This window comes from Sus scrofa, chromosome 9 (genome assembly GCF_054392235.1).
Source record: "Sus scrofa isolate SSC_HxYL_T2T_F1_AM1 chromosome 9, Sscrofa_HxYL_maternal_Yorkshire_Landrace_v2.0, whole genome shotgun sequence".
NCBI lineage: Eukaryota > Metazoa > Chordata > Mammalia > Artiodactyla > Suidae > Sus > Sus scrofa.
In genome coordinates this window covers 125089553-125116187 of record NC_139391.1, presented here as the reverse complement: position 1 = coordinate 125116187, position 26635 = coordinate 125089553, and the positions used below count along the sequence as shown (strand labels likewise).

General features: G+C 42.3%; 1 protein-coding gene and 1 long non-coding RNA gene across 25 annotated transcripts in view; one reads left to right on the top strand and one right to left on the bottom strand.

Moving 5' to 3' along the window:
• RASAL2 (RAS protein activator like 2) overlaps positions 1-26635 on the bottom strand; it is a 388065-nt gene that overhangs the window by 5637 nt on the left and 355793 nt on the right. For 7 of the 24 annotated variants that reach the window (XM_021063720.2, XM_084977747.1, XM_084977763.1 and 4 more), the window contains 7 exons: positions 26293-26529; positions 23200-23401; positions 20657-20835; positions 19007-19868; positions 9708-9842; positions 7387-7589; positions 5508-5595 (listed from right to left, as the gene is read on the bottom strand). In XM_021063720.2, coding sequence (XP_020919379.2) covers positions 5508-5595; positions 7387-7589; positions 9708-9842; positions 19007-19868; positions 20657-20835; positions 23200-23401; positions 26293-26529 — 1906 coding nt within the window. Of the gene's footprint in view, positions 1-2380; positions 2412-5507; positions 5596-7386; positions 7590-9707; positions 9843-19006; positions 19869-20656; positions 20857-23199; positions 23402-26292; positions 26530-26635 lie in introns of all 24 variants that reach the window. The other 17 variants (XM_084977751.1, XM_021063719.2, XM_084977762.1 and 14 more) reach the window with 3 other exon arrangements.
• Positions 8476-13540, top strand: LOC146400155 (uncharacterized). The gene is made up of 2 exons (XR_014816330.1): positions 8476-12348; positions 13407-13540. It is a non-coding gene; the product is annotated as an uncharacterized LOC146400155 (long non-coding RNA).

Genomic DNA, 26635 nt, shown 5'->3' with positions numbered 1-26635 from the left:
CTACAACACACCAATCGGGGCTTTATTCTGGCTCCGCGCAGGCTCCCACACCATAATCCTCTACGGAATGACAGCTCTAATGCCGTCTGTCAAACAGCAGTACACGTGATGCTTCCCAGACAAATGGAACGTCTCTGCCTCTTTCTGCACCCTGGTCAGCTCAGCGTCCCCTGAGCCCAATGGGTCTGTGGTTGGTTTTCTCTCCTTTTTCCTTTCGGCAGAGCAGGGTTTGTTCTTAAATCACCCCCACCCCCCGCCCAGGACCCTAGGACGTCATGTCAGAATGACACCACGTGTTGCTCCAGACTATGAAACAGAGGTGTCAAGCTGCCTTACTGTATGAAGTACTTTTGGGTCAAAATGAAGCCATGGGAATTAGGTGGCAAAGAAAGAAGCACCAGAGGTTTCATTTCACAGAGGAGAAGTGCATGTGATCTGCGGGTTCTTGGCCCCCGAAGAGGCACACTGGTCACATTTGGAAAGAATTCACATTGTGCTCAAAACTGAAACAACACATGGTGGCAGTTTATAGTCACCCACAAAGTGAGGATGCAACAGCAAGGGGGGGTGGAGGGAGCAGCCAAAAGCTCAGACCGAGGAGTTACTGGAATATGGGAAGGGAGATGTGGCCGAGGGGGGATGCCAAAAACACGACACATGAAAACAAACAGAGAACACAAGCTCCTAGACTCATTCCAGCTCAGAGGTACTCCAGGAAAGCTACCCAATAAGGAGACTGCTTTCATTTTACTTTTGAGTCTCAGGGAAAAAAAAAAAAAGCCTCAGAACCAATATTTTGGAAACAAAGACTACTGAATATTGAGAGCAAAAAAAAAAAAAAAAAAAAAAAAAAAAAAAAGAAAAAGGAAAAACCCGAGGGAAAAAAAGGGGGAGATGGCAATCTAGAGAAACGTAAGCTCATCTAAATTAAAAAAAAAAAAAATCATCCCATCAAAATATTGTCAGTTTCACAAAGGTAAGGACAGAAACCCCAATCTTAGCTTCAGCAGTTAGGTAAATCATTCTTGAACCTTTCCAACGTGAAGTCGCATTTTCAGAAAATGTTAGTGCTGAGAAGGACAGTGTTTATCTATGCCTATGAAAATTAAAAAAAAAAAAAAAAGTGCATGAGGAGCAACCCTCAGAGCCAAAGGGAGCTTTCCTCCCAGGAAGTGTTTTAACTCAGGGAAATGCATGGTTCGGACAGGCAGGGTAAGGCTCACTGAGGACACGGAGGGGCTGAGGCTTACATGCTGTTCCCTGCAGTTAGAGCAGTAGCTCCACAGGCTGCGAGCAGTCGTGCTCTGCCGGACACGTGCTGCCCAGGGATGCAGGGTGAAGACCGCTGCCCTGGGGGAGAGTCATGTGAAAGCATATGCAGCAACAGCATCAAGCACCGCTTCCCTTTATCTCCTGCTTCCCGGGTGGCGTGGGGTGGGCTGAGGATCTACAGGACAGCAGTGCTGGTGGTCACAGTTTCAAAAGTATAGAAAAACTAGCTCACACTTGTTATTATCATTAAAAAAAAAAAAAAAATCTTCCCTTCCCTGATGGAGAGGTTAGGTGGTAAGATATAAAAAATCAGCATTAGTAACTAACCACTAGTCTAGCACAAGATGCTTTTTACTTTGGGAAAGTAACTCATTTTAAGGATGGGCAAGACTCAAAGAAAGAAAGAGCTATAAGGCTTTATTTAAAAAATAATAATTTTAAAACTCCAGCCAGTGGAGTTTACTGGGACTACAGGCATAGAGCTTTTAAAGGCCAGTAAGTAAGGGTTGGCCAGTGGTTACCAGGAACCAAGGGGGAGAGCCAGATAAGATGTCTCCTCTCTATGTTTAGAAATGATCTCTCAACAGAAAAACTGGTAATCAAAAAAGAAAAGCTATTTCACTACTGGGATAAATTATAATGCCCCAATTCTAAGGAATGCAGGATCCTCCAGGGTTGATTTGTTAAAAAATTAGGCATTTAGGAAAAATCATGTTTTTTAAAGGGTCAAAAAGAAGGCTAAGAATGACTGTATTTATTTCCTACAAGAGGAACAAGTGAAGCCAAACAACGTTCCTACTAATCAGCTGAAAGTTTTCAAGTGGAGAAACTCCCTTCTGTAACTACCTCCCCTTGCCAATGCCTCAAAGTCAAACAAAAAGTAAAAGAAAAAAAAAAATCGCACAGGGACTTTTGAAAGTCAAGTTCAGTTGGCAAAAGATGCCCTGACATTTCAGTTCTGCCTGGATTGAAAGGCAAAGCAATCTAGTTCAGGCCTGAGAGGGAGGGTGTCAAGTGTGGGGAGCGCAGGAGCTGGAATGTGTAGGAGGCCAGTGCACTGGGCCGGGGCTGGGAGCTGCTCAGCTAGAGAACGGACGGGGTTACTTGCCTGTTTGAATAATCTCATCTCCATTTATGACCTGTAATTTAACACAGCGGAGATATCACTTGCAACAGTAACTAGGCAGCTGCTTGCTTCTCCTAGGAGGAAGCCCTGCTCTTTCTCCATCTGAGTCACATGGAGAGATCCTGGGGGTGAGAAGAGGCACAGCCCCTGGTCTGATGTTTAAGAAACGGTCCCTCAGTCCCATCACCAGGATCCCAGGGCGGTGCTACAAGGTCCAGGGCAGGGTCGCCAGTGGAGTGCTCATCCTCTCCCAGTGACTCCAGCAGATGAAGAGGCTGAGTTCTGGGACCAGCTTTGTCTGCAGGGGCCCAGGGCCACTGAGAGAGATGCGAACCGGTGCACCGGGCACCTGGCCCGTCCTATTTTGGGAACTGTTGGGTTCAACTCTGCTATAAGGAAAGGAACTGCATTCATTTCAGAAACACTTTTTTACTCCCAGTGGCACCAACGAAGATGTCAGGGACACAAAAGTAAGGGTCACCTCACTGGGAGGCTTTCACCCCCAAACATGTCCCCTTTCTGTTAAATGATGCCAGAAGGACTGCTCTGCTCCATCAAACACTGAAGACATAAGATTAATCCTTTCAAAGCAAAGACTCTGATATAAAAAATCATTTGTTACAAAGGACACCAAAGGATTTTCATGGTCTTCTGCTAGAATAAGATTTTAATGTATCGATGGGACAACAGCTGGAATGGGGAAATCGTCCTTTTAAGGAGATTATAATTTTTTTAAAAACTTGTTTTAGTGTTTGTCTTCTGTGCTGTGCAATGGTGCAGAGGCTTTCAAAATGTGGTCTAATGGATTCTCCCAGTGTTCTTGAGGGATCAGCAGTGAGCCTCCGGTAGAAAATCTATTACATGGTAATGCCTGTGTTTGAATAGGTGGCCTTGTTGCTGAGTGGTCAGCAGCAGCAGCTGCAAAGGGACGAGTGGGAAGTGCCTCTGGCTCCTCTAAAACTGTCCACAGAATCCAACCATTTGAAAACCACTGCCTTGAGGTATAGACCCAAACTATAACCTAGTTGAGATGGACCACAGGTCTGACCCCCAGAGGGGCTTTGAGGATAACATTTCTCCCATCCCTGAAAGGTGACGCCCTCCTGCTAAGTGACAGAAGGTCCATACTTTCCAGAGCTTTGGGGCCTGTTAAAGCCGACTCCCTCCCTTGCTTTTACCTTCTATTCCTAGGACCCCTGCTTCACACCCAGTCATCTTAGCCTTGATGTCACAATGGGGGTGGGGTGGGGAGTAGAAATCTATAGAGCAAACCACGAGGCTGTCTGGGCAGCATCCGACAAAGCGGAACGTGTGTATGCTTGGTGCCATGGCTATGACACCCCCGAGGTCCCTCTGCTTAAGACTGACGTGGTTTAAACCAGCTGATGTTATTCAAATCATCTGCATTGTCTCACTAGAACCAAAATCTCTTCTGGTGTAGTCAGTGATAGGACTCTCCCTGCCTTATGCTGTCATACTGAAAATCCCAAAGGGAACACACATCAACACTAGTTCTCTTAATGCAATGGCCTTCTTTATCCAGGCTGTTTCTCTTAAGCCTCTTGCGATGAAATTCTATAGCACTGCCTATCGAGATGGCCTCGGCTCTGCTACCCTTCCCTCTCCTACTTTGGGGACATCCAGTAAGGTTTTATTTATTTATTTATGTCTTTTTAGGACCGCACCCGCAGCATATGGTGGTTCCCAGGCTAGGGGTTGAATCAGAGCTGTAGCTGCTGGCCTACCCCACAGCAACGCCGGATCCTTAAACCAATGAGCGAGGCCAGGGATCGAACCTGCATCCTCATGGATGCTACTTGGGTTCATTTCCGCTGAACCACGACGGGAACTCCAGAAAGGTTTTAAAAAAAGGACCAAGTAAGAACTTTTTTCTGATTCTTAGGAGGTCTAAATACCCAGAAACTACAGAAATCAAGGGTCCGAAACATCCTGGGAACCGTGCTGGCGAGAGAGCATCACAACTCACGCCTGACTTCCAGTCTCGGGTGTGTAAGGGAGAATGAGGGCCATGACACGTTCTTCCTGTGGCTGTGCTTTCAGCCTCACTCCCACTTCCTTTGAAAAATAAACTCCAGCCCGCATTAGCCCTGTCAGGAAACTAGACTGGGGGTAGAGGGCGTGCTGAGGAGTGAAGAGGGGGCTTAACCACAGACTGACCACTGGAGAGAAGAAGGCAGGACATAGAGTCCTTGCTCCCATTTTTACATCACAGCTTAGGGAAATGAAACAGTCTTTAAGGGTGAGAGGTTCAAACCAGGCTGGGCAGTCTTCAGGGAAGTGACACTTTCAGTGGCCAGACCAGCCACATCCAAACTGCACCTGCCTTTTGTTACGTGTATCACACTAAGAATACAACCATGTTTTACACTGATAAAGTGAAGAGGAATTAGAAACATTTCCTGCCTCCTGGGTTTTGCTCTGATCACTGCTATGTCCCTGTGGGGTGCTCTTGGCAGCTGTCATGCTATTGGTGTCACAGGTAGAAGCTACAGTGAGCAGAGGCCCAGGCTGTGAGTCCATCGACCGAAAGAGGCTCTTCGAAGCACAGCGTCAACGAAGAAGGGCAGCCAAGCGAATGCCAGGCACCAGCATCAAACCCTGAACCAACAGAGGGACAAGGAAGGGCACTTCTACAACCTTGTCTTTCCCTGCGTTTCTACCACTGCTTGGAGCTAGAGGCTGAGGGCACAGTGGACGTGACTGACAAGACCGTGAACGTCAGAGCCAAGCGATGGTCAGTGGAGGTCACAAGCCAGACACATGCGGTGTACTTTTCACAGATACCCCCTGGGAAATGCCCTCCTTTCCAGAAGGACAGAAGAAAACCCCATCATGCACTAGGCTGGGATCTGTCGAGCAACTGCACTAAGCAGGCTAAAACCTTGCTGGGTTAAGAGACTTGCCACTAGTAAAGGAGAGGGAAAGTCAGAGAGGTCACATGGAAGTTCTTTTCATCTTCGAAAGGTAATGCTGAGAACTTTCCAAGGACCCATTTTCCATTATGTGCCTTGGCAACGGCAAGGAGTGGGAAGCCAGGAAATAAGTTATCATAAACAAGTGCCTTCTATCAGATTAAGGACCTTCTTACCTGTGCATCAATTATTTTTTGCTTTGCATCAATAACTGCTTGCATCTCAGCGTGATCCTTCTTCAGCTCCTCTTCCACAGCCATTAGCCTAAAATGGGGCAAGAAGGAGAGACCACCATCTTCAAGGAGAGAGCTGGCTAATGAGAGGACAAGAAGGCCCCACTCAGGACGGCTTCAGTACTGCCACTCCTTTCTTTTTTTTTTTTTTTTTTTTTTGTCTTTTTGTCTTTTTGCTATTTCTTGGGCCGCTCCCGTGGCATATGGAGGTTCCCAGGCTAGGGGTCGAATCGGAGCTGTAACCACCGGCCTACGCCAGAGCCACAGCAACGCGGGATCTGAGCCGCATCTGCGACCTACACCACAGCTCACGGCAACGCCGGTTCGTTAACCCACTGAGCAAGGGCAGGGACCGAACCCGCAATCTCATGGTTCCCAGTCAGATTCGTTAACCACTGCGCCACGACAGGAACTCCATGCCACTCCTTTCTAATACTGGATCTGCAAACATGCTCAGTCTCCTTGCCTTGGGGGAGGCACCCAAAGTTGATTTCTCTACTGGGACTGGATCCCGTGCATTTGCATCTCCTCTGGAAGTGTCCCCATAGTCCTCATCTCCCGCTCTATCAGAGCCTTCCCTCAGCACAATTTATTTCATCTTCAAATAGGAGGCCAACCACAGCAAGCCAAACCCTCTCTTAATCTCATTACCTTGTGACAGCTGACCTTCCTCTTCCTCTAAATAGCTAAGTTTCCTCAGAGTGAACTCTTTCTCATCCACCATTCACACTGCAACCTCCTGATGTTTCAGTCCAGAAAAGGCTCTCGGTAAGACTACTAAATTCTCCTGTGCTGCTTGAACAACGAACATTTTCTGTCTTTAATTTACTTGGCCTGCCTGCAGCATTTAACTACATGGAAGCACAGTGGTCAGGAGCGTGGCCTCTGGGGCTTGACTGCCTGGCCTCAAACCCCAGCTGCACCACCAAGTGACCTTGGGCAAGGGACTTAATGAATTTGTTGCCTGTTTGTTTGTAAAATGAGAATAATAATAATGCCTACCCCAGAGGCAAATGGTTATTGACAGATCAAACACATTTTACTTGTAAAGTAATCAGAAGAGTGCCTGACCCAGAGTAAGTGCTATGTACTGTTTGGTAAAATTATCCCCCCCCCCACCCCCCGCGGCCGCCTCTTAGAATCCCTTTGATGTCCTTGGTTCTCTGGCTCTAAGAATATCCAATAAAACTTATTTCCACCTCTCTGGACTTATGGTGAAAAATTAAGCTGGCCACTGACATTGAATACCTAGTTTGGTTTATTTATTTATTTATTTTTTGCTTTTTAGGGCTACGCCCATGGTACATGGAGGTTCCCAGGCTAGGGGTCGAATCGGAGCTACAGCTGCCGGCCTACACCACAGCCACAGCAACTCGGGATCCAAGCTGCATCTACGACTTACACCATAGCCCACGGCAACGCTGGACCCTTAACCCACTGAGTGAGGCCAAGGATTGAACCCACAACCTTGTGGTTACTAGGTGGATTTGTTTCCACTGAGACACAACGGGAACTCCAAGATTTTTAAAATTCCTTTTCCTCTAGGACCTCTCAAGTGGGTCATTAAGTTTTTATTTTTCTTTCTAATTGCTGCACCTAAAGAAAAATAAATATTTTCTTGTCTTTCCTTAAAGGAAGTGCACTAAGGTTTGGCATTTAGAAAATGTTAGAGACAGTCAGTGATCACCTTGTAGGAAGTACCACAGATTTCAGGCAGTGCTGAGAATGGCCTTTGCTGCCACTGCCTTAGGATTCTCTGGGGGGTCGTCCCACCTCCCTGTACCCCCAGGGAGCCCCCATCCACCGCCAGGGGACCTCTGACCTGCTGATGATGCTCTTCATCTGGCTGTCCTTCTCCTCCTGCTGCCTGCGAAGCCGCTCCTCGCTGTCCTCCAGCCGGGCCTTGTACTCCAGCAGGAGCTTCTGCATCTGCTGCTCCTGCACCAGCAAGCGGCGCTCATACTCCTCCAGCCGCCGGCTGGACACACGCAGGCGCTCCTTCAGTTTAGTAATTTCCTGTTCATACTGGGGCAGAGAGGAAGGGGCGCCAAAGACAAGGAGAGAAAAACTGGAGTTACACTGGTTTTAGACTGGTTTTTTTCCAGGGCTGCAGGTACACCATATGGAAGTTCCCAGGCTAGGAGCTGCATTGGAGCCACAGCAATGCGGGATCTGAGCCACGTCTGTGGACTACACCACTGGATCCTTAACCCACTGAGCGAGGCGGGGGATCGAACCTGCATCCTCATGGATACTAGTTGGGTTCGATTCCACTGAGCCAGGACGGGAACTCCAGCGATTTATTTTTTTATGAAAGAAGCCTTAGGCAATGTAGCTGGATGCTGTCTGAGCTGCCATGCTATGTGCTGCTAACATTTTAAAAAAGTATCGGCAGGCAGAAATGGTAACGCAGCTCTGCCCCCCTCCTAAAATTACATTTTTAATCTTACCTTGGCATTCCAAATCTCTATATGAATGTATCACTTTCCACATTAAACTACCAGTTGCTGCAAGTCACATCCAATCTCTGATGGTATCAAACGGGAGCAGGGGAAAAAATGTTCAAGCACTTGGAAGTCTGACAAGTCACTTAATATAAGCCAAAAGCCACTGTTAACAAGAGGAAAGATTTCTGCATCATCCCCTGTACTGTGGGATCTCTGACACGGCTCATCAGAATGCCATCGTTTCACCCTGCTAGAATCAGCCCTTTAGAGAGCAAGCTGCATTCCTATAATGTTAAGCAACTAAATCAATAAAGAGAATTTTATGGCAGGGTAGACTACTGCTGCTTTCTCTCCATTTACAAAAGTGCACAATATTCAAGTCACAGGCTCTAAGCAAAAGGCCTACATATCTCCTGGGGCTGATTAATGGGCTGATTGCCTCTTGGCCAATATATATATACATATTTTTTTCTTTTTTCTTTTTTTGGTCACATCTACTGCATGTGCAAGTTCCAGGGCCAGGGATGGAACACTTGCTACAGCAGCAACCCAAGCTGCTGCAATGACAACACTGGATCCTTAACCCACTGCACCACAAGAGAACTTCTTAGCCCATTTTCATGATATGGTTCATCTGTCCAATTTGGTTCTGCTTGTTGGAACACATATATCACTTCTCTTACTAAAGCTTTACATAAATTTATATAAACTAAAGCTTTATTTAATAAATTCTTACCAAAGCGTTATATAATTTGATTGGTTACACAGCCCTTTCTTCTAACTGAAGTTGCTATGGTAGAGTTTCAGTAATTGGAATGTCACATTTCTAGGTGAGATGCATTAAGCTTTCTTATAGATGGTCTACTTAAGTTCATTAGTAATTAATGATAAATCTACATCATAGCTGCACTGCAAAATGCAATGGATTTTCACATAATATCCCATTTAATTGATAATCAGAAAATTAAGTTTTTGCTTATCCAGCGTCATGGTTCCAAACTATGCTTATTCATCCAGAAGGTCAAAGATGATAGTTCTTACAATAGTTTGAAGAGGCAGACTGCATCAATAAGCATGGTTTAGGATCATATGGATAAGTAAACAGAAGCCAGTTGTCTGGCTGTTAATTAAACGAGACATTGCCACACATGACGTCAAGGTTCTTGTTTGATAATCCTTTTTTCTTTATGTCAACTTTCTTAATAAAACTGATGCAATAGACAGTTAGTGACTTTTTTTTTCTTGGTTAATATCTTAAAAACATTATCTATAGAGTTACAAGTTCTTTATCCAGAGAAGGTTTAAAAAAAGACAAAATCACTACAAAGATACATAAGTTATAAAATCATTACGAAGATAAGGAAATCTAATCCAAGGGTAATTTTGACCTTGTTAGTTTATAGAAACACTAAATGTTCACCTAAAATGATGAGAAATAAATAGCAGAATATTCTCCAAATTAAGGCAACCCATATTTAAAAAAAAATTATAGCTAATCCCCTCACCCCAGCTCGATGGACATTTCCACATATTTTCACACACAGACATTACTGAATTATTATACACAGACATGTACATAAGGGTTAATATAAGAGGAGGAGCTGAGGCTGGGGAGGTCCTCTTCTTGATTCGATGACCCTTTGGGTGGCCTATCACTGTGGGGGCAATCGGTCAATAAAGACAGACTAGGCTCTACCTTCTCAGCGTGCTTGGCCTCATCTTGATTTTGCTCACTTTCTTCCACATCCTCTTCATACTGTCCATTGTTCAGAACCCAGGCTGCTGTCCTTTCCACTGGGGACATTGTGGCAGAGTCCACGGGTGACTGAACCTGCATAAGAAATATTTATTAGCATCTCCCAAGAGAGCCCATCCACTAGTTATGATTCAAAAGAGAGCTATTCTTGGAAGACAGAACGTGATCCCTGTTTTCTGATAAATGCTCTCAGTTCTAAATAATATTTTATTACTGCCAGGGCTAGGGGGAGAGAATACCCATTTGTAAAATAGTAAAATATTTGAAAATGCTGTAAATAGAACTTGACTTTTTTTTTTTCCTCTCCAATGAGGGAAAGCCAAGGCCTTAAAATTGTTTATTAGTCTAGTGGTTTCATTAGATCACTACCTAATGAAATCACGATGATGACAGAATGAAAGAAAGAAAGCAGAACTTGATGGTTGATTGCTCAGATAAGGAAACATCTGCTTAACCACAAATGCCAAGGAACCAAGGAACTGATTAATGCTAAACAACTCACAAGGTACCCATTTATATATCAGAATGCCAAATTCTTAAATTTCCTATCAACCATTTAGGGAAAGAAAAAAAAACTGATAGTGGTCATTTTTACAATGCATTGATTTGCTGATGGGTTGGGATCACTCAGCAGTCTGCATTGTACCAAGAAAGTTCCTTGATGAATAAATACAGCGTCAAAACAATGAATAAACACAGATCAAAACAATAGATACCAACAAGTCTAAAGGACAGTTCTACCAATTAGGCTACTTAGTAAACTGCCCTCTTCCCGTACAGATGTACAGCGATAAGAATTCTGGCCTTGGAGTTCCTGCTGTACCTCAACATCTCTGAAGTGCCAGGATGCAAGTTTGATCACTGTGCCACAGCTGTGTCATAGGTTGCAACTGCGGCTCAACTTGGATCTAATTCCTGGCCTGGGAACTCCATATGCTGTAGGGCGACCAAAAAAAAAAAAAAAAAAAAAAAAAGACTTTTGGTCTTAATAGGCACATGCAAAGATGCTCACCACTGCTATTAGAGAAGTGCACATCAAAACTACAATGACGTAACTTCACACAAGTCAGAATGGTCATCATTAAAGTCTACAAATAACAAATGTTAGAGAGGGTGTGGGGAAAAGGAGGGAACCCTCCTACACTGCTGGTAGGAATGCAGACTGGTACAGCCACGATGGAAAACAGTATGGAGGTTTCTCAAAAAACTAAGCATAAAAGTACTATATGATCTGGCAATCCCAGTCTTGGGCATACCAGACAATACTCTAATTTGTAAAGATACATGCACCCCAATGTTCACGGCAGCACTATCTATAACAGCCAAGACAAGGAAACAACCTAACTGTCATCGACAGTGGAAGGAATAAAGAAGATGGGTTATATACATACAATGGAAAAAAAAAGCCATAAAAAAGAATGAAATAACACCATTTGCAGCAACATGGATGGACCTAGAGATCATCACACTAAGTGGAGTAAGTCAGAAAGAGAAAGACAAATACCACACAATATAACTTATATGTGGATACTAAAATGCAACACAAACGAACTTATCTACAAAACAGAAAAAGACTCACAGACATAGAGAACAAACTTGTGATTGCCAAGGCGGTGGCATGGGGGGAGGTAAGGAGTTTGGGATTAACAGATGCATACTATTCCATGCAGGATGGATAAACAACTCGGTCCAACCATACAGCACAGGGAACTATGTTCAATATCCTGTGATACTGAAAATTTGAAGAAGAATGTATATATAACTGAATCACTTTTCTGTACAGTAGAAATTAAAATAGCACTGTAAATCAACTGCATTTCAAGAAAATAAAAATAAAATGTTAAGGAAAAAAAAAAAAAAAAGAAACCTGGCCTTGAGTAGCAACTGTGCCACTTACATTGCCACTTAATCTCTTCAATACTTTTTTCCAAACCTACTGAGTTGGGATACCACCACCGTCACTAACACCCCCACCCTGATCATCTCACAGGGAATTCTAAGGACTGAATAATATAACATATGTTAAAGTTCTTTGGAAACTCCAGAGAACTACAGAGCTTAGACGGCATTACAGTACTTATGCTTTGAAAACTGGCACTAGACATAATAATTCATATTAGGCTACTGAATATTAGTGCTTTCTCCATAAACAATGCTGGAAGTTGACAACAAATTCATTTTCTTTAGCCCTCCTGAGAGAGAGAAGACAGGCAGAACAAAGCATTTTATGTGAGTTAGTCTTTTTATAATTAAAATGAATTTCCATTTTGAGGATCAATACTCTAGCATCTCAGAATAGGAAAGAAATTTTCTTTCCCATGCAGAGCTATATACCTTAAGCATATTTATATCATTCTGGAAGAAAATCTGGCTAAACTCTAAATATGCAGATATTTTAAAAGAAGGTGTATTTTAAGGGGTAGTTAGAAAAACTAGATGAAAAAAATTGGTTGCAGAGACAAACAGGCTATTTGGAAGAGACTTTAAAAATACTCATACAGGGAGTTCCCGTTGGGGCTCAGTGGTTAACGAAGCCGACTAGGAACCATGAGGTTGTGGATTCGATCCCTGGCCTCTCTCAGTGGGTTAAGGATCCGGCAATGCTGTGAGCTGTGGTATAGGTCGCAGGCATGGCTTGGATGCCACGTTGCTGTGGCTGTGGTGCAGGCCGGCAGCTGTAGCTCCTATTCGACTCCTAGCCTGGGAACTTTCATGTGTCGCAAGTGCAGCCCTAAAAAGCAAAAAAACCAAAACCAAAACCTAACAAACAAAAACATACAGAAGTAATATGAGGATATTTCCTAAAAGGTGTGAACAGAAGAACTTGGTTTGGCTGATTTACAAACAGATTATAGATATGTATCAATAAAAAATGGTTTCATGCCTGAGGCAAAACCCAGCAATTATGAATGAACTTTCAGAAATTCCTCCTTTGAAGCCATTTTCTCCACTGTGTCAAGAAACACGTCTTGGGGAGTTCCCGTTGTGGCTCAGTGGTTAACGAACACAACTAGTATCCATGAGGATGTGGGTTCGTTCCCTGGCCTTGCTCAGTGGATTAAGGTTGCTGCGGTGTAGGCTGCAGACATGACTTCAATGTGGCCTTACTGTGGCTGTGATGTAGGCCGGCAGCAACAGCTCTGATTGGACCCTCCATATGCCATGGGTGTGGCCCTAAAAAAAATAAATAAAGCCAAAAAAACCCAACCATGTCTTAAACTTCAGTACCCTCAGTTCTTAAACATCTACTTTCATCTCCACTATGGTAGGTGTGTTTCCTACTACTTCGTTCACTTGCGTATCACTCTCATTATTTTTGTCATAACCATGTTAGCACTGATATTCTATTTATTATCTCTTTAAAATAAACTTTCTCAGCAAATTCCTTATGCTAAGCAATATTTTCAGAAAAAAACATATATTTATAAACATATTTTACATTAATAGTGTTAAAATAATAAGATTAAGTAAATATCTTGCATACTTGAATGATTTTTAGTATCACACCTTGAGAACACTCATCTATGTGATATGGTACCATTTATATTAGAAAAGATGAGGAGTTCCTGCTGTGGCTCAGCAGAAATGAATCTGAAGAGCATCCATGGGGATACAAGTTTGATCTCTGGCCTCACTCAGTGGGTTAAGGATCCAGCGTTGCCCTGAGCTGAGGTGTAGGTCGCAGATGTGGCTCAGATCTGGCGTTGCTGTGGCTGTGGTGTAGGCCGGTGGCTACAGCTCTGATTAGACCCTAGCCTGGGAACCTCCATATGCTGCGGGTGTGGCCCTAAAAAGACGAAATAAATAAATAAATAAATAATAATTACCTACTTCAAACGTTACTATGAGAAACAAACTAGATAGCGTGTAAAAACAGTTTGTAAACTACCAGGTACTTCACACACACACACGCAGACACTCTCTCCCTACCAGATTTTGAAAGCAGAGAGCAATAAATGGCTTTAGTATTGGAAGAGAAAAATGGTTTAATGGGGGTTTAGGTTTTTATTTGATATATGTACACCTGAGAGGCAAAATGTTGCGGTTCTGAGTCTTAAAAAATCAATAGGAAGTCTATACTTAAAGGAGTTAAATGTCTTTTCAACGTAGAATCTTACCACTTTACCACATAGGGCACAGGAAAGCTGCTTTTCTGTGAAACCCGGATTTTCTATTCAATTGCTGCTTGAGAAAAGTAGCTGCTAAAATGAGTAACTTCACCGTTTGGAATTTATAACTTCAAGGAAGCTATTCAATAGCTTTCTGCTGTATAGTTAACAGAATGCTGCTTGAAAGAATTCTCTTTCCCGGTGATGTGTTATGAGTAACCATTTATTGAGTGCCAATATATGCATTACGATCTAACAGCACTCCTAAGAACATAGTAAGGAGAGATCTTAGCCCTGAAAAGCAAATTAAAAACAACTCCTTAGGTAATCTAGGCTTTAACTATTAAGTGAGAAGCTATAAAAACAAGAGTTGGTTTATTTCACTGCTGCTAGTGGGAGGACTTCAGAAGGACTACCAATGTCCAGCGATTTATGACAGCGTATACAATGGGAACTGGGCTTTCCAGTCTACTCCTATTTTCTGGTTGAAACTGTTTTTTTTTACTACTGCCTAATGTAACCTGGCACTCTGTATGGCATATGTCAGGTAGTCAATAAGTTTAAAAAAAAAAATCAGATTAATATAACTATTCCTTGTATTTGTAATAAAAACTTTCTATAATTATAAAGAACATAAAAGTAATACTGGACAAATTAGAAATAACTTACGCTGGAAAGATACAGAGGTGATTTTTATTTCAAAAATTATCATTATTTTTTTCTTCTTTTTATGGCTATAACCATGCATATGGAAGTTCTCCAGCTAGGGGTTGAATTGGAGCTGCAGCTGCTGGCCTGCGCCATAGCCACAGCAACACTGGCTCCGAACCACATCTGTGACTAGGCTGTGGCTTGTGGCAACTCTGGATCCTTAACCCACTGAGCAAGGCCAGGGATCGAATCCGCATTCTTACAGACACAATGTCAGTAACCCGCAGAGTCACACAGGAACTCCCTCAAAATTACTTTTTATTGTATTATATGCTTCACATGAAAGCATAGTGTACTGTCTTTTACACTTAATTTACTGGTCGTATGAGTGCTTTTTTCCTAATTAAATTGTCAACCCTTGGAACATGGCACTATATATCAGAGTTTCGTGGGTTTTTTTTTTTTTTTTTTTGAATGATAGTGACTATCTCACTGCACAATAGATGCTTAATAGAATATTATGTGTTTATTAATACTTTGGTTTCTCTTTAGAATTCATTACCAAAGTATAATTCATTACTAAGAGAAGGATACCCTATGTTTTTCCTCTGATCCTTTGGAAGTACATCAAAGGCTTTTCTTTAGTGTTCCATCTCCTTTATAAGCAAAATTTATTATCTCTAGTTTATAGTCAAAGAAATTAAGAAAGGGAGTTGAGGGAGTTCCCGTCATGGCTCAGGAAATCGAATCTGACTAGTATCCATGAGGACACAGGTTCGATCCCTGGCCTTGCTCAGTGGATTAAGGACCTGGCGTTGCCATGAGTTGTGGTGTAGGTTGTAGATGTGGCTCAGATCTGGTGTTGCTGTGGCTGTGGCATGGGCCAGTGGCTACAGCTCCGATTTGACCTCTAGCATTGGAACCTCCATATGCTGTGAATGCAGCCCTAAAAAGACAAAAAAAAAAAAAAAAAGGAAAAGGAAAGGAGTTGATAAGTGATTCGGATCCCATCTTGCTTAGCTATAGCCTTAGGAAGCACATTTTATTCACTGACTTTCAACAGTGGATCAGTAAAGAAAATAAAGGATGAAAAAGACGAAAAGAAGCAGGGATTCCTACAAGAATATCTCCCCTTTGAGATAATCTTGGATAGGGGTTTCTCTGGAAAAAATAATAATGCTTTAGGGCAAAAAGGCCTGAGACAGCCGTTTCACTGATAGCCTGACTATGCTGAGGACAACTGAGAACAGGCTGGTTCCCTGTTCTCTGTTGGTATTTACTAGTTGTAAATAATACTTGCTGCTTTCAGCTTCTCCACAGTCTGAAATAGTCAGGTTCCTATAGAGGAGTAACATTTCTGCTCTTAACACCAAAGAAAGAGCTGCCTAAATTAGAAAGTCAACTCTGAGAAGCCTTGAAGAGGCTGATCAAGAGAGGGTTCAATAAATCCAAGTGTGAAAACTTCAGCATCATTCTGACAGGCAAATACCTATTTAAAAAGCCTCTTCAAATTTGAATTTCTAAGGTTAGGTAACATGCTATATCTGTACAACTCACACATTGTAAATAAAGTCTACTACGTGTACTGAGTATATGATACACAAAAAAACAAAACAAAGAGGAAAACGAGAAAAAGAAATCCAAACAGAGGTGAAAAGGGTGAAAAAAATTAAAGACAGTTTCCTAAAAAAAAATTCCTTCTCTGTAGATTGTTCCACTAGGATTTTATTCCCTTCCGACTCAGTAGACGGAGAAGACTGAGGCTAGTTACACTGCCCACAAGGGCTGCTCCTTTGTGCTAAGATACAAGTGGAATTTGCATGGGACAAAGCCTCCAATAATTATAGATGCCTACAGAACAGTCCCCACAAAGAAATCCTCCAGTTTTGAGGACAGAAGAATTCCCCAACATAATCTGCAATTAAAATATGTTGAGAATTTAGGTAAAAAATGTGCTGATTATATAGAACATCAGAGGTTTCATGGGAGTGAAACGAAAAAAGCAATCAAAAAAGAAAAAGGAATAAAAAATATTAACAACATGAGTTTGAAAGAATAAACCATCTGCATAGAAAAAGCCAGTGTAGAAAAAACAGAAACTTGAACAATCAAAATACAGTGATTTACGGTTTAACTGATATGACAGTGGCAGGACCAGCAAAGGCACAAACAAAACTGACTACTGAAAGCTGTGCTGGGACATCTCACCATGGCTATGCCCCACTTCATGCCAATATAATACAGACATTCCCAAACTTACCAATGGTTGTGGCACAAAAGTATTTTAATTAGTTGTTTGGAGACCATGCGCAGTTCCTACCTTCTAGCCATCCAGACGGCTTTCTATTCACCCACAGAAACATGCAGTGCTTATATGACAGGTGCTATGTTTTCCTATAGCACGAATATTATAGATGACAAGTGGTTTCAAATGATCACACAAAAGCCTATTTCATTTATAATGTTTATCAAAAATCAGTCAGGACCCTGGGAATAGAGGACTCTATGTAACACTGTATTTTTCCATCCAGGACTGGGCCTAAGTAGGTGAAAGTTGCTGTCCCCTGTCCTGCCCCCTCTGCCAGTCTGCCAGTCCTCTCTACTCCTTGTCTGAGAGCCTTTGCGCTGCACTAAGCCCCCATGCAGAGATGTGCCTCCCCACAGCAGTCCATCCCTAAAATTACTTATTTTTCTTTTCTCTTCTCAATAAACACCTGAACTCTCTGAAAGTGGTTGATCTCAGCTAGAAGCTGCCATAAGAAGTAATGTGTGGAAACTAATTCACTACAAGGTGCCAAGGACTGATAGCCTCCTAATACATCCTTTATATCTAAAAAACTTTCATTTAAAGAAAAAGAAAACATATAATATACTCATATAAATTAATGTAATACAATTTTTTCCTTTTCTTTAAGTGAACATGCTTATTAAATCAAATAAACTGGTGATATTTTGGGAGATATAACAAAAATGAAAAATTTAATATTGAGGAAAAAGTTTATTTTTCAGGAAAGAACTGACCAACTAGGAGGTTTTTGCTCAGGAAGTCGGACCAGAATCAGTTTGTTTTTCATCTCTTTTTCTACTTCTGTATCCAAAGATTCTGTAAATGTTCTAATTTTTTAAAAAAAGCAATAATTATCGAAGTAGGGCAAGGGCTCTGATAACAGCAGAATGCAGGCAGAAGCAACCAAATCAGTATAAACACCTGCCTATAAAAATACAAGCATATTAAAGAGACTCACTGTTGTTTCATTACAGTCTCCTCTGACCAGTAACTCTGCTGGAAGAGGATTTGGTACAGAACTCTTGGAATCACAAAGCTCCCTAATACATACAAAGTATGATTAAAGCATTCAACAAAGCTTTTTTTAGGAGAAATTTTTTTTAGATGAAAGTAAGACGTGTAACATATGCCATTCCTAAGGTTATTATTTTATTTTATTTCATTTGTCTTTTTGCCTTTTCTAGGGCGGCTCCTGCGGCATATGGAGGTTTCCAGGCTAGGGGCTGGATCGGAGCTGTAGCTGCCGGCCTACGCCAGAGCCACAGCAATGTGGGATCTGAGCCATGTCTGCAACCTACACCACGCTCACGGCAACGCCGGATCCTTAACCCACTGAGCAAGGCCAGGGATCGAACCCATAAACCTAGTTCGGTTCCTAGTCCAGGTTCATTAACCACTGAGCCACGACGGGAACTCCTATTAGTTTACTGTAAGAGCAAAATATGTATCGGTGCCTCCAAATGCAATATGCAAGAAATGATTAAATTCCTGGAAAACCTTTTTATTTGTGAAGAAAAGGTCTGATCATCTTCTACTAAGATTAGGAATGATACCAGCTGGGCTGGTCCACGTAAACAGAACTATAAGAGATCTGCAACTGTTCAGAGAATACTTGTCAACCACTTGTGTTTCTTTTTACCTCTCCCCTTTATCTTGCCTCCGCAGGTGTTGCGTTGTTATTTTCCTATTTCCAGGAAAAGGCACATGGGACTTGCTATTACCAAAGGGAGGTGGGGGATGGAGTAGGGAGCAGTTACATTAAACTCTTGGCTCAGAATGTAAAACTTTATTCTGGAAACTTAAGAAAAAAAAATTAAGGAGGATTAATATCCTGATTCCCAAAATACATCCTAGTTAATTTGGCCTGTGGATGTCATAGTTTAAGTGTCTAACTGTTCACTCAACATCACAGATCTCAGTGCAAAATGAGGTGCTGGCTCTGCCACTTGACGGAAAGGGCGCCCTGTGTGGCTGTTGGAGTCTCCTAAGGGTAAGGAGTCAAGCTACCTTTGGCTGCCCCGCCCAGCCAGAAGCCCCCAGCACTTTCCTCTTTCCATGAGAAGGAAAACAGTTGCAGAAAGCTAGTCTTAAGTAGAAACCCTATTAGCAGCCCGCTTTCCCAATGAGGATATACAGAGAACCTAGGAAACAGCTGGCCAAGGAGCAGGCAGCCCCTCGGCATGCACACCTACCTGCTGGGTCTGCTGCCTCTGGATGGCTCTCACTTTGGGAACAGGGCTCTCTCGGGAGGAAGAGGACTGCTGCCGGGACCGGCTCCCATTCTGCACAGGTTCGGCCACCAGGGCCGCAGATGCCACTGACATGCTCCCTGTGCTACGTAAGGAAGCGCTGTGCGGCAGGGACGGCGGGGCTTTGGCTCGGGCACCCAGCCCAGCCTGGTCCATTTTACGGATCTGGGCCTGCCCCGTGCTGTTCTGCCGCGGCAGAGCAAGAGGTATGTGCCTGTCTGGCACCGTGTGCCGCCTGGAGAAGTCCTCGCTCTGAGTGCTACGTTTGGTGAAATCCTCCATGCTGCTGTTGCTGGGCCCACTGAGCTTGAAGTCTTCACTGTTACTTTGGCTCCTGGAACTGGCAGTGCTGAGGTTCTCCAAACTGGAATCCACAGAGGCCTTTGGCATGGCTGGAATTGGGTTATTGAGGTGATAGACAGGGTTCTGGAATGACAAGGGCTGGAGGCTGCCTGGCTGGTTCAAGGCTGGGTGCAGGGGCCTTCGCACTTGGGGTGCACTCTGGGGAGTGCTCTGAGTCTCCCGCAGTTGCTTGATGCTGGCCACCTGGGTGATGGAGAGCTGGCTCCCAGTCAAGAGCATAGGCACATCAAGCATGACAGACGCATGCTCCACCTGGGCGGCGTGCGTGTCCTGGAGGTCCATGAGGGAGATGCTCCGGCCATTAGGAAGGCTACTTTCCTTCTCGTCCTTTTCAGAGTAAGTCATGCTCTGGGAGGAGGCTTGCTGAACCAGCAACAGCGTTTTCCCTCTGAAATAGCTGTCTGTGTTGTCCTGGCTTGGAGATTTTAGTTTGTGCAAATCACTGTGCCAAAGGAAAGGAGCATGAATTACTACTCTTGAAAGCAAATTCAACAGAGTTAACATTCTTCAACTCAGGCATGTGAATTCTTCGGAAGGCTCACAGGCCCAATGTGGATACTTTTACCCTGGTTTCTGAACTCAGATTTCATCATTACAATTCTTAGAACAAAATCGAACATTTTTAGTTTTTACCCATTTATCCAGATGGAGAATAAAACCGTGTATAACCCTCCATCCCTGTCTTTGATTTTGACTAGAATTCCAATCATTTCCTAGTTAGGTTTTAAACCTCCCAAGGTATCCCAATGCATAGTTAATTGGTTTTGTCCAAACCTTCAAGAGGAGAAGCCCTGAGTGCACAGCCAGAGTCTCTGCTAATGGCACAAGTCTTGCCAACACAGAGAACAAAGTCTAAGCATTGACACTGCATCCACCTGCCCAGCTGACACAGCCAGCTCTAAAAGGATTTCAACTGGGGTTCTCCAGGGTTTGGGTGCCACAATATGTGAAAACACCAATTTCACAGAACCCTTAGTCTTCTATGAAGCACAATATAGTTTTTTTTTTTAAATTGTCGAATGTATTACAACTTTACAATATTGTTCTAGAAAATAAGTATCCTAGGTCATGTGTATTACTATGACAAACAGTTGGGTTTATCTCAGGTCAGATGATTCTTTCCAACTGCTCATGACCTTCAAGTTGGAGATTTAACAAGTTAAATAGATTTTTGCCCAATCTCTAAACATCTCCCTCTGAGTGAAGCAGGTCAAATTCTCTGTTTCGTACCTGTCAGTAGGGTCTTCAAATATTTTCTGCAGCCCGGAGGAGAGGCTTCCACTGACATTTGGACTGGAGCTATGCTCAGTGAAGCGTCTCAGTTGCTGCTGTATTGGTGTGGGATTAGTCAGAGATTTGGTAATATCAGCAAGAACACGAGGGAGAGGTCCCAATTTTGCCACGGTCGCCTGTAGGAAGGAATTTTCACCCTAATTGGATAATAAGCATTGCGATATCCACCACAGATTGTTTTGGGGACAGCGATGCCCATTGATGGAGGGGTGTAGGTTGGAGGGAAGGGTAGGTGTTTGCATATGGGAGTGGCAGGTTCATAATGCATTGTTATGGAGCAGCAGAACCATGGCGTCGAGATGGATGGAGGAGGCGAAACAAGATGCAGCAGACATTGAGGAAAGAAAGGAAACAGAAATTAGGATTATGCAAATAAAAATTAAAAGACATGCTCAAAACAACCAAACTATTGCCATTCCAACTAAAATAGGCATGCAAAGCAAACTAAATCTTTGGGAGGCTGGTAGATCCAGGTGGGGGAAGGCAGGGGAGGAACGAAACACCTTCTAACCAAAAAGGACTTGAAGACCAGAGGATTGGCTAATGTGATGAAACTTCCAAAGAAAAGGGATTGTGTGAGGAAAGAAATGCATGCCAACATACAAGAAGGTGTCGCATTCAGGGTTCAGAACACCGCAGGGCACACAGTTGATATTGCCATCCGCTAGCCCATTTAATCTTGGGAATCCTGATCTATTTCCAACTGAGTTTCAATCAGTAAGACAATTTTTTTTTTTTAACATTAAAATCAGGCAAACGTTATGAGATATGTCTAGATGTATCTCTGGTTCCCAGGACCAAACAGAGATTTAAAAGGAGAAAATGTGTTTGCACAGCAAAGCCTGTTAAAAAGACCTTGACCCTGAAAAAACCAGGTTGATTTCACAAGATAACTGTCTCTGCATCGCACTGATGCAGTCATTCAGTGAAGAATAACGTTTTATGTTTTGCTTTATCTGCAGCTCAATCATTTTTTTCCTTTGGGGAATTCTTATTCTCGTGGGGTCTTATGGGAACCCTCAACCATCAGGCCACTTTACACGGCTGCCTCTGGGTTTTCACTGTCTTCTTAACAACGGGTAGACTCTTCTACCCTCTCAAATGAGTACAAAAGCCATGCGAAAAATGTCTTCACTTGCTTGATCCTTTTGAGCCATGATTCATATGAAAGGAACTTAGCCTCAGCATAGCTGCAACTTAAATCTAGCTAGCATTTCTTTTCTTTTCATTCTTAACTTAGGCCACACCCATGGCATATGGAAATTTCCAGGTCAGGGACTGAATCCTAGCTGCAGCTGTGACCAGCGCCACAGCTATAGCATATATGCATCCTATACTCCACTGTGCTGGGCTAGGGATTGAACCTGCGCCTCCACGTGACCCAAGTCACTGCAGTCAGGTTCTTAACCCTACTGTGCCACAGTGGGGACTCCCTAGATAGCTTTCCTAAAAGTGAAGGGGTCCTTGAAGAGAAGAAATAATGTACTATTTTACAAATGTTTGCAGTAGCCTTGCCCTAACCCTAAGCCTAACTGATGGTGGATGGCCACCCTACCAGTTACAGTTCCTCAGGAAAATGGTCTTTGTTAATAGGTTTTACTCCCTCCCACACCATTTTATTGGTGCGATACTTTTAAAGATAATAGGAAAATGGAGGAAAACAAAGTCTTATCCCAGAAAAAATAACTTTGTCTTTTGAAGTTATTCTAACATACCACCACAGATATTTATAAGGTACCTGTAGTAAACAAAAACATGAATACATAATTATTGTGGTAAACCTGGCCAAAAGCTGTTAGACAGTTTTTTACAGCAAACTCTATTCCTTTTTCCAAAATTCCAGAAGGAAGAAAATGATTGGTATGGTATACATTTAGTTATCAAGATGACAGACAATAAAATTCTTAGCATGTGGTTAAAAAATAAAACGATTAGGAATCATCATTGTTTTCTACATCCTTAATTCACATCTGCAGAGGAAAAGAAAACATCAGGATTTTCAGATTCCATTAACTCTATAGTACTGACAGTTATATTAAACCCTTTGACTTAACATGATGAAAATAAATCTCATGGGTGAGTTACTTAACACAACTGCCTCAGTATTTTCCTTAATCCACACTGTTAAGAAACTACTATATGAGATTTCAGCTCATTCTACTCTACATAAATAAGGCTGCACATATGAAGATTTGATATCAGTTTCTAGGCAAATACACACACACATACTTGTATTTCTTTACAGAAATATATACCACATTAATTCGGGTAACTACTTAAAATATGTGTTAATCATTTTGTGGCTTTCTAGAATTTCCTGGTTTGTAGGACATATATTTTACTCAGAAATGATAACCATTTCCTCCCAGACTCTCCTTTTGACCAGCAGACAGCATGAGTGCGGTCGGATACTCTCCAGATTTCAGGTACGTTAGGATTCTCTGCCTCCCATCTCCCATTACCCATCCAGCTTACTTTACCTTATCAAGTTGGGAAACTACTTCCCACAGTAAGGAGTGCAAAACTGAAAGCTCTCGACCCAGATCGATATAGCCATCAAAGCCTGGGGTGTTTGAGATGGTGTCTGGATTAGAGATCTCCAAAAGAAAGCGCTTCATTCCGCCCCATTCGTATTCTAAAAAATCATTCATGAATGCCATGTATTCCTCTTTGTTACCAAATCTGAAGTAGAGGGAGAGAAAATGAGAAGGAACACATTCAAGACAAGAGATGTGATCATTCTGAATTGACTTTACAGAGAGCTATACTTTTTTTTTGGGGGGGGGAGCTAAGTGACTACTCTGTTTATTATCTGTAAGTGACAAACACTAAAACATACTTTGCTAATATTACATTAATACTCAAAATCTTTTTTTTTTTTTTTTAGTAATAGAACATTTTTTACCTTTATTTATTTATTTATTTATTTAGTCTTTTTTTTGCTATTTCTTCGGCTGCTCCCGCAGCATATGCTCCCAGGCTAGAGGTCGAATCAGAGCTGTAGCCACCGGCCTACGCCAGAGCCACAGCAACGCGGGATCCGAGCCGCGTCTGCAACCTACACCACAGCTCATGGCAATGCCGGATCCTTAACGCACTGAGCAAGGGCAGGGATGGAACCCGCAACCTCATGGTTCCTAGTCGGATTCGTTAACCACTGCGCCACGACGGGAACTCCTCAAAAATCTTTGAATAGCTTTCTATTCAAAGGTAGGGTAGAGACAAAACACTTTTTTTTCCCCCTGTTATTTAAAGCCAGTATAAATGATCCTCATCAGTATAAACCTTCAATATCACTGGTTTCCTCAAAGTCTTCTGAATATATTGTACCCTTTCTCTTCTCCAAGCTTTTGTGTTCATATTTATTTCTACTGGAGAAGAGCTTCTCTTCTTTGACTGTCTGGCTAGGTTCTAGCTATCTTCCAAGCCTAGCTTAAGTCCAAAAAATAGGTTCCAAATGAAACTAAAAACAATTTTTAAAAGAACTAGCTCAAATATGGGTAAACATGTATATTTCCATACACAGGGCACACAGAGTTCAAATGGTGCACTTCTAAAAAGCCACTATTTATGCCAGAAAACAATCTGTCTCATTGAAGTTATAATTTTTTCCTTCAAAATATTTCTACTAGAAAGTTGTCCTTAAGCTTCATTATTGAATAAATCTGTGATCAATTTTGCGATCACAGTGTGGACTGCTTCTCAGCGATTTCTTAAAACTGTTTTTAATAATTGATAAAAATTATACAAACTGAAGAACAATTTGAAAACAAGAAAAAGTGAAAGAAAAAAGGATGAGTGTATCCACTTTACCACCCAAATAAGTGGTAGTTTACAGTTCAGTGGATTTTTCCCCCAATTGCTTTCTACTAACTTCCGTTTGATAAAGTTTAAGCTTACAGAAAAGTTTAAAGAACATACAACACATACTCTTAGGCCATTCACCGATATTAACCAACTGTTTATATTTTGCCAAGTTTGTTTTTCACTCTCTTTCTATATATATGTACTTTTTAAAAATATCGAACCATTTTATTTTATTTTATTTTTTTAATATATTTTTTTAATTTTCCCACTGTACAGCAAGGGGGTCAGGTTATCCTTACACGTATACATTACAATTAGATTTTTTACCCACCCTTTCTTCTGTTGCAACATGAGTATCTAGACATAGTTCTCAATGCTATTCAGCAGGATCTCCTTGTAAATCTATTCTAAGTGTCGAACCATTTTAAACTGTTACAGACATGACCTCTTAGTATATTAGCACTATTTCTCCAGAATAAGAAATAACTCTTACCTAAACCACTGAAACTTTTAAAAGATAGTATTTTAAATTATCTTATATATAGCTCATACTTAAATCTTGCCAACTGTCCCCAAAATGATTTTTATAATTTTTTTTTCCAATTCAGATCCAATTAAGATTCAAGCACTGCATTTAGTCTCTTTTAATCCAAGATAGTCCCCCAGCCATCTTTTCCATTTTTCCTGACACCGGCTTTTTTTGAGGGGCCAGGCCAACTGTCTTAGATAATGTAACCAGAGCATTTCCTCTGACTGTCCTTCCCAACTTCCTTATCCTGGGTTTGTGTGTTTTCATATTGCTGGGATAAAAGCTCATGCACCATTTGGTATCCTATCTTTTTCTCATAATATCTTCCATCATGTTCCATCACAACTGTGCTATACAGCAGGACCTTACTTGGCTGAAATGTTTTTTTTTTTTTTTTTTTTTTTTTTTGCCTTTTAGGGCTGCACTTGGAGCATATGGAAGTTCCCAGGCTAGGGGTCAAATAGGAGCTACAGCTGCCAGTCTACACCACAGCCACAACAATGCAGAATCTGAGCCGAGTCTGCGACCTACAACACAGCTCCCGGCAATGCCAGATCCTTAACCCACCGAGCGAGGCCAGGGACTGAACCTGCATACTAGAGGGATTCATTTCCACTGAGCCACAAGAGGAACTCCTAGCTGAAGTTTTTAATAGCACTTTTTATTTTAATATAGCTTCATTTATTTAATTTTAATTTAATTATATCTTAATCATTTTCCATATTATTGGTTTTTGGTAAACACAATTTGCAGTGGCTGAACATACTCCACTGAATGCATAGGCTACTTTACCATTCCTCTACAAAGTGAATATTCAAACTAATTCCATTTTTTTTTTTAGCTCTTTTTAATAACATCACAATGAAAATCATGTAACACAAGTGATGAGGCTCCCCACTCCTATCCGAATTTTAGATTTCAGGCCTCGTGTACCTGTTTTTCTTTTTTTTAAGGGCCACAGTCTCGGCATATAGAAGTTCCCAGAATGGGGGCCATATTGGAGCTGTAGCCTCTGGCCTACGCCGCAGCCGCAGCAATGCCAGATCTGAGCTACATCTGCAACCTACACCACAGCTCATGGCAACGCCGGATCCTTGACCCACTGAGTGAGGCCAGGGGTCGAACCTGTGTCCTCGTGGATACTAGTCAGATTTGTTTCCGCTGAGCCACGATGGGAACTCCTCATGTACTTGTTTTTTAAACAATTTTTTTAAGTGGTTATGGCAGCTCCACCTACTTGGCAAAGTTGGCCAGGTTCTGGATGACCTTGGCAATGAGCGTTAGAGTCCGAGACGTGCGGTCATCAGGATACTCCTGCATTAGGTTGAAGAGGCTGGGAGACATGATGGCCGGGCACAGGAAACGGAGGAACAACGAGGCACTGATGAGCCGCTCGCTGATGTCCTGCTTGCCGCGGTTCAGGCACTGCTGCTTCCACGATGCAAACACTTCTTTCAACTCGCGAGGGAAAACACTGGCGAAGGAAGAAAGACCCAAACCTCTAAATTCAAAAGCATCATAACCCAAGGAAGCAGAGGTGATCCCACTCTGGCCCAACAGAGCCGGGCTGAGAGGAAGGT